Raw genomic sequence first — 12,042 nt, forward strand, 5'->3', positions numbered from 1 at the left:
ATGCATTAAAATGCAAGCATGGTTATTGCAATGCCAATTATTTTTCAAGTAGTGCAATTCAACAGGCTTTTTGTTTCAAAAACATTTGAGATTATTTTACTTCCATATGAGTGCGTCTAAATGAAACAATAGTTTAAAAAAGTGTTTAGGGAATTTTCTTATACAACTTTTCTTATTTAAAGGGACAATGTGTGTTTTTTTAAGAATTTTATTATCTAAACTTAATATTTTTATTCATAAATATGTTCTCAATGGTGTAGAAATACCCCTCCCAATGATCTGACTTATCCTCGTAAACGATTTTATTATCTTTATATACATAGGACGGATAGGTCCTCGGAGGCTTCCATGTCGTTCCACCATTTTGAAAAACTATAATAGCAGAGAGGGACAAAAAGTACTAGGCCAACGCGTTTCCACAACGCGTTTTCGTTCAGAGCCAGCGTCACGTGACTGAAAGCAGCTGAACCGTACAAGAAGATTTGAGAGACGCTTGTCACTGCCCCGGCATGTTTAAAAGGCTGCACTGCACGGTTATTTATAATGGAGGACCATACTTATGTGGAGCCACAGGACCGGAGATTGCAAAAAACAAGGGTTAATGTCGGGATAGTTTTTTCCAGCTGGAAAGAGTTGATGCAGGAGAAAGCTTTCAAAAGAGACGCTGAACTTGCCTGCTTTCTTCTCATGAGGTAAGTCAATGTTACGGTCTAAATTACAAGCTTTTTTCATTGCTTGGTCGCTTCTCTGCCTTTGTAAACTTTCAATTCTATCAAACATCCGTTTGTTCGTTGTGTCAAGTTGCAGTTTGTTTGAAATAACAAACCTGTTCACCCGAAGGAAAACTCGATGAAGTGCTATTAGAAGACTGTCTAAGATCTGTCCTAGCTTTTTGGTACATAACAGCTACCGTAGAAGTAACACGCATTTGAAAAAGCGAGGCGCTGGAGAGCACTATTCGTTTGAATGCAAAATACAATTTCACCGCTAGATGTAAGAAATTCACTACACATTGTCTCTTTAAACATTGTTGAATGCCGTACTGTGGAAACATTACAATGATCAACTATATGAAATAATTATAGCACACATGATGGCTTACAATATATCAACTGACATCATCTGATCACATTTTCTCTTAAAGTTCTTGCCATAACAAACATTTAAAGCAGCCAAAGAAAAACATTAACATTAACCCTCTGAGGTCTGAGCTGTTTTCTGGGCCCTGGAGGTGTTCTGACATGCTCTGACATTTCTGGTTATTTCTGTTACTTGTGATATTTTCATGGCTAAAGTCTAATTACACTGTATTCAGCACAAACTCTGCTACAATAATATATCAACAGCATATATGTAAAAGTGTGTAGTTTTGAGATAATGACATTTATGCGTGGTTTGTGAAAATACAAAAAAAAATTCTCACTGAAATAAGGCCATGAAACCCATACTGATTATTTCTTCACAAGACTTTTGAAAATTGTATGACGTAGCCTAGAATATTTGCTGCAAAACTATGTGAAAATCACCCTGACGGCTCATTCAGAGAAGACAATATATTGATTTAAAATTTTTACGACGTGTTTTGTGTTAGAAAGCCTTATGCGGAAGGTGTGATCACCTCATTAATATGTAAGTTTTTCTCACCTGAGAAAGACAAAGAACCTCCCCAACGGCCCTATTAGGAGCTATCCTAATAGCTCCTAATAGCCCTGTCATTCTGAGCAACCTTGCACAAAACTGTAAATGAGGAGATTTAAAAAAGAATGGCTTTTAAATTGTTTGGATTTATTTACAACACAACATAACCCAAAGATACACAACACATGCCAAAAATAAAACACTTCAAAGACAGACCTTCGTGCCATTCCTAAAAACATTGTACATACCTTTAATTTCCAAGGTGTTTGATTTTCACTTTACCATGTTCATGTACAGAGACATGTACTGTGAATGTTGAAGTCAGCAGGACTCAGTGGCATCTGGGCCCTGAAAAAAAAGTGAACATACTGATATTAAGAGAAAGGCCTGCACGATTTTGGAAATAAATATTAGATTTTTCTGGTTAAAATTGCTTTTTAAAGTTCACAAAATACACACACACACACACACACACACACACACACACACACACACACACAAATGTTTCCAACAATATATAATATAATGAACACAAGGTTTATTGTGCCTTGTAGGCATAGGCTATGCGCAGTGCTGGGTAAAATAATAATAACAATAGATAGCAGTATAAATCTTCCAAAATATTTCAGTAACAACCAAGCTAGAGAAAAATATATTGATTATCATGTTACTTCAAATGTTTCCATTCGTTATGATGATATGAAATGAGATACTGTAATAGTAAAAACATGAAGCCGTTTGGTGCGTTTTGCTTTTCAAATTTTCAAATGATACATTCAAACGCGATCGCGCTCAAATATAAAACATTATGGTTACCATATACATATCTACGTTTGACCAGATATCCACAAACACAGTAGGCTTAACAGTAAACACGGGTCTAAATATTATAATATTCCCCATATATCTAGCAACAGTTCAACTGCAATGTGACATTTATGCAACAATAACAAACTAATATGTAAAAATTTCTTACCTTACATCTTTCTTGTCTTCATATCGCGTTGACAAGGAGTAAGTTACGAAGTCTCTGCTTCTTTGTTTTGAGGTGATGAGGGCGTTTACAGGTCTGCGTTTCTCCGCATGGATTATTTGCATGTCAATCGCTCGTGCGCTCGTAGGCGTGTTCAAATTAAATTTAATGAGGACGCGTTTGAAAAACTGTACATGCCGCTGCTTTCGTATGGATTACTTAAAAATAGAATATTTGTTTTTTATATTATTTACATACTTTAAAAATAGAGATTCCAAGTGTTGAATAGACATGCGTTTCAAGTCTGTGTGACAAACATTCGCTGAGTTACAGGTCATTTTCTTCGCGTTTCAGAATGAGTTTCACATTGAGAGAGACGGCAGAACGCGCATCATGTTTATTTTCTTTGTTTTGCGAAAAACACAACATTTTATTTTTATTATGAGTGTACACAAATAAAAGAAGACATTTAACAGTTTTGAATGTTGTACAATACAAGTATGTAAAATCAAAATCAACAGAGTATTTTACACTGATATAAAAAAAAACGAGCAGATCACGCCGGCGTGATTGTCGACCTCAGGGGGTTAAAACATCAAGTCAAACTGCCCAACTAAAGCAAACACTGATCACCATAATGGTGACAAACTATTAATTTCAATAAATCATCAACATCTAAACCTCTATTAATCTCAATAAGGACTTTTGTACACATATGACAGAAGTAAATCTGGTTAGTAATAAGTGAAGCTGGTAATGCTGTTTTGGAGTTGTTTATTGATGTTGGAGCCTGACATCAAATGTTTACCAAAATGTGACGTCTAAGCTATGTCCAATAACATTTCTAGCTGGGGTGACTCACATTGTGAATGGCATGCAATGTGGTTCAGAAATACGCTATAGATTAATCGCGTTTACAGCCAAACGGCGTCAAATACGGTGTTTTAAACCGTATTTGACGGCGCAAAATACGCCGTTGTAATTACAAACGGCGTAAAAACCGTGCGAAATACGTCAATGACGCCGTATTCGACGGCGTTTTAGTGTGCATGGAAAGCGACGCGTTTTACGCCGTTCATCTCGCCATAAGACGGCGTAAAAAACGCTGTTTTGGTTGCACAGAGCGCGTTATTTTACGGCGTTTTGCTTATAGTATAATGAAACACGCCCACTAATTTCCACAGCCAGTAAGTTTGAACTGTTCTCTCCCAATCAATGATGAACTGAGTCAGACCAGACCAATTCAGCACGGATCATTTGTGGTAATCCAATTCTTATGCTCATAAGGAGTTATTAATTTTATGGAGAATTTTTTTTTTTAATCCATAAGAGTTATGGGTATAGAGTTATGGATTTGATCCTGTTTTTTCTCCGTTCACAGAAGCGCTACAGGTGAATACGATGATGAATCCCCCTATTCTGTTGCTGCTATTTGTACATGCAGGCTAAAACTAAACCCCTGGAAAAAAAATTTGGGGTATTTTTAATGGGTCACAGACACTTGTTTATTCTAATTTAATTTAATTTTAATTTAACATAATCTTGTCGGTTAATGAATGGAGAATGATCACGTCGGTTGAAGGTTGCAGGAAAAAAAACCCCGAAATGAATCCAGTTTGTTGATAAAAGAAAACATTTCTAATTTCTAATCGTCGTTTCTCCCGCACCCTGCTCCTCAGACTAGACGCCGCTCACATGGGTTGCCAGTCTGAGCACACGCAACAGGAACAAGCGCAAAGGACAATGAAAATTGGCAAATTGATACGTGCAGTATCACAGACCATAACAAAAACAAACATTCCAGCCTGGAAACGCACATTTCAAAGTAAAATAACTGGCTGTAGAAGTGTTTTTCAGAGAAAGGAGTATGTGAACTTAGCATGTTTGCTCAATATATGCAAACACATTATGGTATGTTTATGCTTTAGTAGAGTGAAAAAGTTACATACAGCACATTTAAGGGTCAAGAGCCCAACTAAAGCAAACACTGATTATCATAATGGCGATTTAAAATTAGTGATTTTCTCCTTCAGTGATTCTGCTTGTTCACATAAAAAAAATAATAATAAGTATAATAAAAAAAAAATAATGCTCAATTGTCACTCAAATTGTTATTGAATGATTAAAACACACACATAATATGATTGTTTTGTGATATAGTCTGTATATGTGTGCTTTATTCCAGGGAGATGTACGAGGCAGAGATGCTGATGCCTCTCTGACGGCCTTTGTTGTGATTGCCATGCAAGAGGGCAGAGAGATCTCTGCTAGATCAGTTGGTGTAAGTCAATTTGTTTCACCTCCAGTGGCCGCTCTGGGATTTCTAAAATAGAGGAAGCACAGTAATAATAGTGGTCTTGGGATCCTCTCCCAAAACATTTTTGAAATATTATTAACTGCTTTAAAATGTCTTTTTGAATCACTTTTAGACATAAAATGTAAAAAATCTAAAATGAAACTTGCAGCAAGGAAATATAAATATAATTTCACTCACCTTGCCTATCACCTGAAGAAAAAAAATCCATCCTTCTGTTCTTTTTTTAATGTCCGTGTTAGGCCTTTTATTAAAGCTGACTGCCTGTGTTTAACTTAGGCGTGGGGTCTTCCTTCATTTATAATTTGCAGCTTCTGCTAGGGCATAACATATCGCCAGCGTTGAGTCGTCTCTTCACAGGCGTCAAGTCGTCTCTTAATAGAGATCTCTCAATATTTCAATATTTCATCTCTCCATAATTAAGGTAGTTAATTGCTAAGTTAGATTAGCAGCGGGAGCAGTTTCAAATATTATCACATAATTTATGTCTCTGCCATGTTCTTTTTCTCAGCACTTACTGCTGAAAGTGAAATACTTGATTGTGATTGGCTATTTTCTTTTAGTAACGGAAGGAAAAATCTCCAGCTATGGATATGCCTCCGCATCTCTATCCCCTCAGACTCGCATAATTGCACCGTTTTCTGATTTGGACATTCAGGGAAGAGCAGCGGTGGTTCAGACTTCAGTGATATTTTATGGTGTTAATATGGTGAATTTACAAACAAGACATTCACATTCTGAGATATGAAATAATTTTATTAACATTAAATCATCCTGTTCACCATGTGCAGGTCTAGTGCTTCACACAGCAAAAACTCCAGTGTTAAATTAACACTCCTGGGAGTGTATATGAGTCCACGCTCAAGAGTGTAAAGTGTTAAAATATGAGTGTTAAATTAACACTCAAGAGTGTTAAAGTTAATGAGATAATTAAGTGATTAATTTAGTGATGATTGAGCATTATTGAAGACACCTGATGTTAACAAGCAGAATCACTGAAGGAGAAAATCACAAATTGTAAGTTACCATTATGGTGATTGGTGTTTGCTTTAGTTGGGCTCTTGAACCTTTTATGTTTACTTTATATTTTGCTTGTCTGCTGTTATTAATTTATAACAGTCAGATGAACAAAGAAAAAATGTGATCTGATGGTGTTGGTTATGTTTTGACATAATCATGTTGTGATCTGAAAAACTAATTAAACTAACTCTAAACATATTGAGATAGTTTGGTTTAACTAGTTAATTACAACAGCTCTGTGATTCTACAGCATATGATTTTCAGTATTTTTCATATAATCGAAAATATTTAATAAACATTATTCTTATCAACAGACTTTCAAATGAATTTATTGAGAAACACAGACATCAATAATCAGCCTGTGAATCTCAAGAATGGTGACAATAATAAAGCATGTTGCAGTGGCTGCCACCAATCACAACTCATTAATGGCTCCCATCATGCATTGCGGTATGAATAAATTATGATCTGAATTGTCTATGTAATTTAATTTTCCCTACTTGAATATTCTGCTTGTTACCATTGTTGAGATGCATTGACTGAATCTTGACGTCTGTGTGTGCCTAAAAGAAAGATTTTTTTTTTCAAAACAACTTTTAAGAAATCCTTTGTATTATATCTAAAATTCTGGATATCTATGCAGAATCACAGTTATGCTGTAACCAACAACATAAATTTAAGTCAGAAATAAGGATCTTAATGAGTTCAGTGATCAAGTTCAAATGATGATTGTCATAATATAACCAACACCATCAGATCACATTTTTTCTTTGTTCATCTGACTGTTATAAATCAATACCAGCAGACAAGCAAAATTTAAAGTAAACATATAAGGATCAAGAGCCCAACTAAAGCAAACATTGATCGCCATAACGGTGGCTTACAATTTGTGATTTTCTCCTTCAGTGATTCTGCTTGTTAACATCAGGTGTCTTCAATAATGCTCAATCATCACTAAATTAATCACTTGATTGCCTCATTAACTTTAACACTCTTGAGTGTTCATTTAACACTCATATTTTAACACTTTACACTTTTGAGAGTGGACTCATATACACTCCCAGGAGTGTTAATTTAACACTGGAGTTTTTGCTGTGTACATCAAATGTGTTGTGTTTGATCATTAAAGTCTTCAGGTATCTCTACTACATCATGGATTTGATGATCCTGCTTGTGTTCACTCAACAGGTGGAGATCAACAAGGACTTCAATGTGACGGCTAGAGGAACTGGAACAGCCACTCTCTCAGTGAGTGTTCATGAGCGTTTATACAGTCAACAGCAAGATTAAAGCGTTTGAACATCTAATCTGAGACGTGCTGCTCTTTTCAGGTTCTGACGCTGTACTACGCCAGACCTGTTGAGAAGAAGTCTGACTGTACATTCTTTGATCTGACTGTTATGATGGAAAAAGACTCTGAAAGTGAGATTGACAAAGAGGCCTTTCTTCAGCACTTTATAAACATTAAGGCTTTTCACACTGTGCTTAACCCTGGGCTATCGTCACTCTAACCCTGTTTAGGAACATTTGACACTTTTAACTACAACTACAATGACATTAGAAGTGGGTTAGCACTGCTTTCTACATGGATCATGAAACATTAGACATGATAACACAGGATTATGTTTACCAACGGGCCGCTAGACTGACCCAGGGTTAACTAGTTAACTTGTATTTCCCCAAATACCTTTATGTATTACATCTTCATTTAAATGAATTTTATTTTTATATTCCCTATATAATAGAAATAGATATTATAGAAAGGGAAGACTTGACTTGAACTAAAACCACCAAATACTTTTGTTTCCCTTTAGCAAAACAAGGAGCCATTGCAAGTTACAACTTCATTGTGGATTTCTTGTATGTGAACAAATACCTCATTCATTTTTATGTCAAGAAACCATTTTACTTGTAATTAATCAGCATGTGCTCATTTAGGCTGTTTTCACACTTGGTTTGTTTACTGTCCCACATTCGCTGTATGTTTGCTTCATGAACGCGAGTACCAGGGACAGTTAGATAATGATTTCAGGGGAGACTCCAGTTTCACTGCGTTCTGACACGGAAAAAAGAGTTTATTCAGAGACAAGCAGCTGTACGTTACACTACAATATAAGAAATCTGACATCAAACGGACTCAGATTTGCATGAAAAGCTCTAGTGTGAAAGCAGCCTTAAATGCAGAATCAGTTGATGGAGGAAAACTGGAGACTTACTGAACCTGTTAATAAAACCTGCACTTTATCTCCATCTTTACAGCTACAAAAGTGATAAAACTGACGCCACTATGACTATTCTGGACATTGGCATACCGACGGGATTTGATATTGAAGAAAATGATCTTAAAGAGGTATTATGATGATAAACTGATGCAGTGATGCCTCACATCTGCAGATAGACCATAAAACATGTTGGTCATCATGTGATGCACTGAGTTATTTTTCTCATTTTCTTGCCCTCAGTTGTCCACGGGGAAGGAGAGATACATTCAGAAATATGAAAAGAATAAAGTGCTGTCAGAGCGAGGATCCCTCATCCTCTACTTGGATAAGGTATTTCAAACAACATCTGTTGCCCGATGATGTCAAAAACTGATTTTTTTTCTTTTAATATGGAAACCATGTGTTTTGGTTAATATCACAGTATTGTTGAATTCTTGATTCGGATTGGCTGACAGATGTTCCAAGATGCTCATTAACTGTAACGCCATGTGGTTCAACTTTGGTACATTACAGGCTGCTTATCAGAATCATATTTCACATGATACTTTAAGCAGAAGAGAAAGTGCAAATTGAATATATAGATCTAAATTATAATGTTTACATGTATATTTTTTTTCTATCAGCTATGCAAAGTAGAATACTGCCCTCTAAAAAGAGAATTGTTAAAAAACAACACACATTATGTGTTGATGGTATTTTGACACATGTTGTGTTGATATTTAACACACAATTTGTGTTAAAATGTAACTCTGGATAGAATAGCACTGGCTGGAGGAGAGTTTGTGTTTATGAACAAAGTATAGGTATAGGCCTATTTTATATGATATCCCATAAAATGATCTAAAATAAATTAAACAATACATTCAAATAAATAAATTAAATCTTAATTCATGAAAACTTAAAGATTAACGGGTGTTTTTTGGCAGCCAATCACATCATGCCTCTTTTTCAATGTCTTTTTCAAATGCTGATTTCACTTGTTATTAATAACCAGATTAACTTTATTTCTGTCAGACTCTACAGAAGCTCTTATTGAGAATGAACAGGTTTTGGTGTTGATGATTCATTGAATGTTTCATTTAAAGTCACCAGAATCGTGATTAGTGTCAGCTTTATTTGAGCTCTTGACCCTTGACTCTTTAACATTAGTTTTCTCTGATTGCTGTAAATGTGTATTTATTTAAACACATTTATAAAAGCAGAAATAATCATGAGAAAAATATGTTCAATTGATAATAATATCATCATGGACATGTAATACTGTTTAGTTCAGCAATAATTTAATATTTGAAAGATGAGAGTAATATATAAAAGATGATTTTAAAAAGTTTGGCATATTGCAAATAACTTAATTATTAAATACACAGTTCGTATAGAATTTCACAGTCTATGGTATCAAACAGACATCAAGAAGCAGCACATGAATCTCAACAATGGTGACAAACAAAAAGCTTCATGCCGCAATGCATGCTGGGTGCCACCATAGTACAAATCTCATCCATGACTCCCAGCATGCATTGCGGCATGAAGCTTTTCGTTTGTCACCATTGTTGAGATTCATACACTGATTCTTGAGGTCTGTGTTTGACTTGTTTCTGTTACAGATTAAAATTTTCAGAAAACTTTTTTAATTTTTTTATTCTGCACTGTTGGATAGCTTGATGTAGTGTCACAAGATTGTGCAATTAAATGCGCACCATCCATATACTCATATATAAACTTGATCAAACCAGCACTTGTTGAGATCATCAAGAAACATCTGACAGTGTTTTCTCTCACCATAATAAATGTATTTTATTAAAATACAGGTAAAGCAACCAGAAAAAGACCAAAAGAAGAGTAAAGGGTCAAGAGCTCAAATAAAGGAGCCATTAATCACGATTCTGGTGACTTCAAATAAAACATTCAGTGAAACATCGACATCTAAACCTCAGTTAATTCTCAATAAGAGCTTGTCTATGTAGATTCATGATGTCTAAACCATCCAAATGTTCAAACAAACTCTTTATTAAACGTCACTGGACTCCATAAACACAAGTTAACAATACGTTTCAGTGTTCGTCCAAACACTCAGTTGTAAAAACACAGGAAGTAACTCTGGCAAGCACACACCGACTACAGTCACATGTGACACAAATCTGACACAAGTTGTGTAACTATAACACATTAGTGTGTAAAAAGTTTCAACACACTTCTGTTTAAGAGGAATAACACATTAGTTGTGTTAAAGGTAATACAAAATGTGTAGTCCTTATAAACACAGAGATGTGTTAAGAATCGACACAGGTTGTGTGTTAAATTTGACACATATGTGTTGTCCCTGAGCACACACACTACATGTGTTAAAATCTACACAACATGTGTTGTCCCTGAGCGCACACACTACATGTGTTAAAATCTACACAACATGTGTTGTCCTTGAGCACACACACTACATGTGTTAAAATCTACACAACATGTGTCATTTTTAACATATATATTTTTACTGGTTGTGTTGTTTTCAACTCATCATTTTATAAGAGCGCACCGACACTCACCATCACTGTGAATGGTATGCAGTGTTTGCTATGTTCTCAAACAAACAGGCCAGTGGAAATACAAGTTATTTATATACACTATTTTGTCAATTGCTACATTTTAATTAAATTCAAAGTGCAAACTCTGTTAACTGTTTTCTCTTCATGAACTTTTGTCAAAAGCAGCATTATCAATTAGGGGTTAAAGTAGGGCTGGGCGATATATCAAGCGATATTGTTATGCGCATCTCGTCAGTAAAGCCGGTTCTTTGATTAGTAGTAAATCGCCATCACCTGCTTTCAGATGGAGCGGCATTTACTACAAAGCAGGGGCGTAGCCAGAATTTTATTTTTGGGGGGGCCCATCTTAAAATGAGGGGGCAACTAATATATATATATATATATATATATATATATATATATATATATATATATACACGACACACGACAGCATCAAACTTCTGTCACGCTGACACTTTGACCCCAGGGGATCTTTTGAAAAACTTTCAATTGTTTTACTCAAAGTCAACGAAAACCGAGCAGGACCAAGCCATTTTACAGCTGATCGCCATCAAAAAAGTTCAGGAGGTATTTCTTAGCGATGGTGATTTAATGTCGGTTATTTTTAGTCCAGTGCCTGTAAGTTATATAAGATTAGTATTGGCCAAGTTCAGAGGCTGTCATATGTGGATCAACTTACTTTGTTGTGTATTTTCAACAGTTAAAATATGAAAAATAACTTTTATATTGATTCAATGGATTAATTGCATTTTGGAAAAAAAAGTGTCATGAATTTAGCCTTTTGCATTTTGGGGGGAAACTAATCCTTTTTTATAATAAATATTTGAAAATCAAAATCTGGTTTTAAAATTTTTTTATGTTATTATAACCTAAATATGCTATGTGAAAGTTTGAAACAAAAAATAGTGGTTTTCATCTTTCCACTCTCTTGGTAAAGAAAACACATTATTACTCAAATTAATCATAATGGATTTATCGCGTTTTGAAACCAAACTCTTTATATACAACAGATATAGGCTATACAGGAAATGTGGTCATCTCTGGTTGTGAAGGCGGTTCATCAATTGCAAACAAGTCATTGCGCATTGTGCCGATCTGAGTCGAAGTCTCACCGCTATTCCTGTGATGAAATATGTGCGTTTCTGTCTCCTAGCCGCTTCACTCGCTGTCGTCTTGTAGTAAGCTGAAACAAACTCAGATGTAGATGGCTTATTTTCTCCTTCTCGCTCATCTTTTCGTGCGTAATATTGTACTTTGCACATCGCTGCCATTCACCGCATGAACTCTCACGCGAAGATGACAGCGTAGGTTACGCACAACACGTCAAATCAAGTTTGA

At 35.4% G+C, this 12,042-nt stretch overlaps 1 protein-coding gene across 1 annotated transcript in view; it reads left to right on the top strand.

Moving 5' to 3' along the window:
• LOC308688223 (complement C3-like) overlaps positions 1 to 12,042 on the top strand; it is a 123,198-nt gene that overhangs the window by 41,365 nt on the left and 69,791 nt on the right. Inside the window, exons 26-31 of the mRNA XM_081361150.1 lie at positions 4,797 to 4,892; positions 7,134 to 7,193; positions 7,277 to 7,367; positions 7,760 to 7,805; positions 8,205 to 8,295; positions 8,408 to 8,497. Of these exons, the coding sequence (XP_081217276.1) occupies positions 4,797 to 4,892; positions 7,134 to 7,193; positions 7,277 to 7,367; positions 7,760 to 7,805; positions 8,205 to 8,295; positions 8,408 to 8,497 (474 nt within the window). The remainder of the gene's footprint in view (positions 1 to 4,796; positions 4,893 to 7,133; positions 7,194 to 7,276; positions 7,368 to 7,759; positions 7,806 to 8,204; positions 8,296 to 8,407; positions 8,498 to 12,042) is intronic.

Source organism: Scardinius erythrophthalmus (assembly GCF_964197995.2).
Source record: "Scardinius erythrophthalmus genome assembly, chromosome: 3".
NCBI classification, from domain to species: Eukaryota; Metazoa; Chordata; class Actinopteri; order Cypriniformes; family Leuciscidae; genus Scardinius; species Scardinius erythrophthalmus.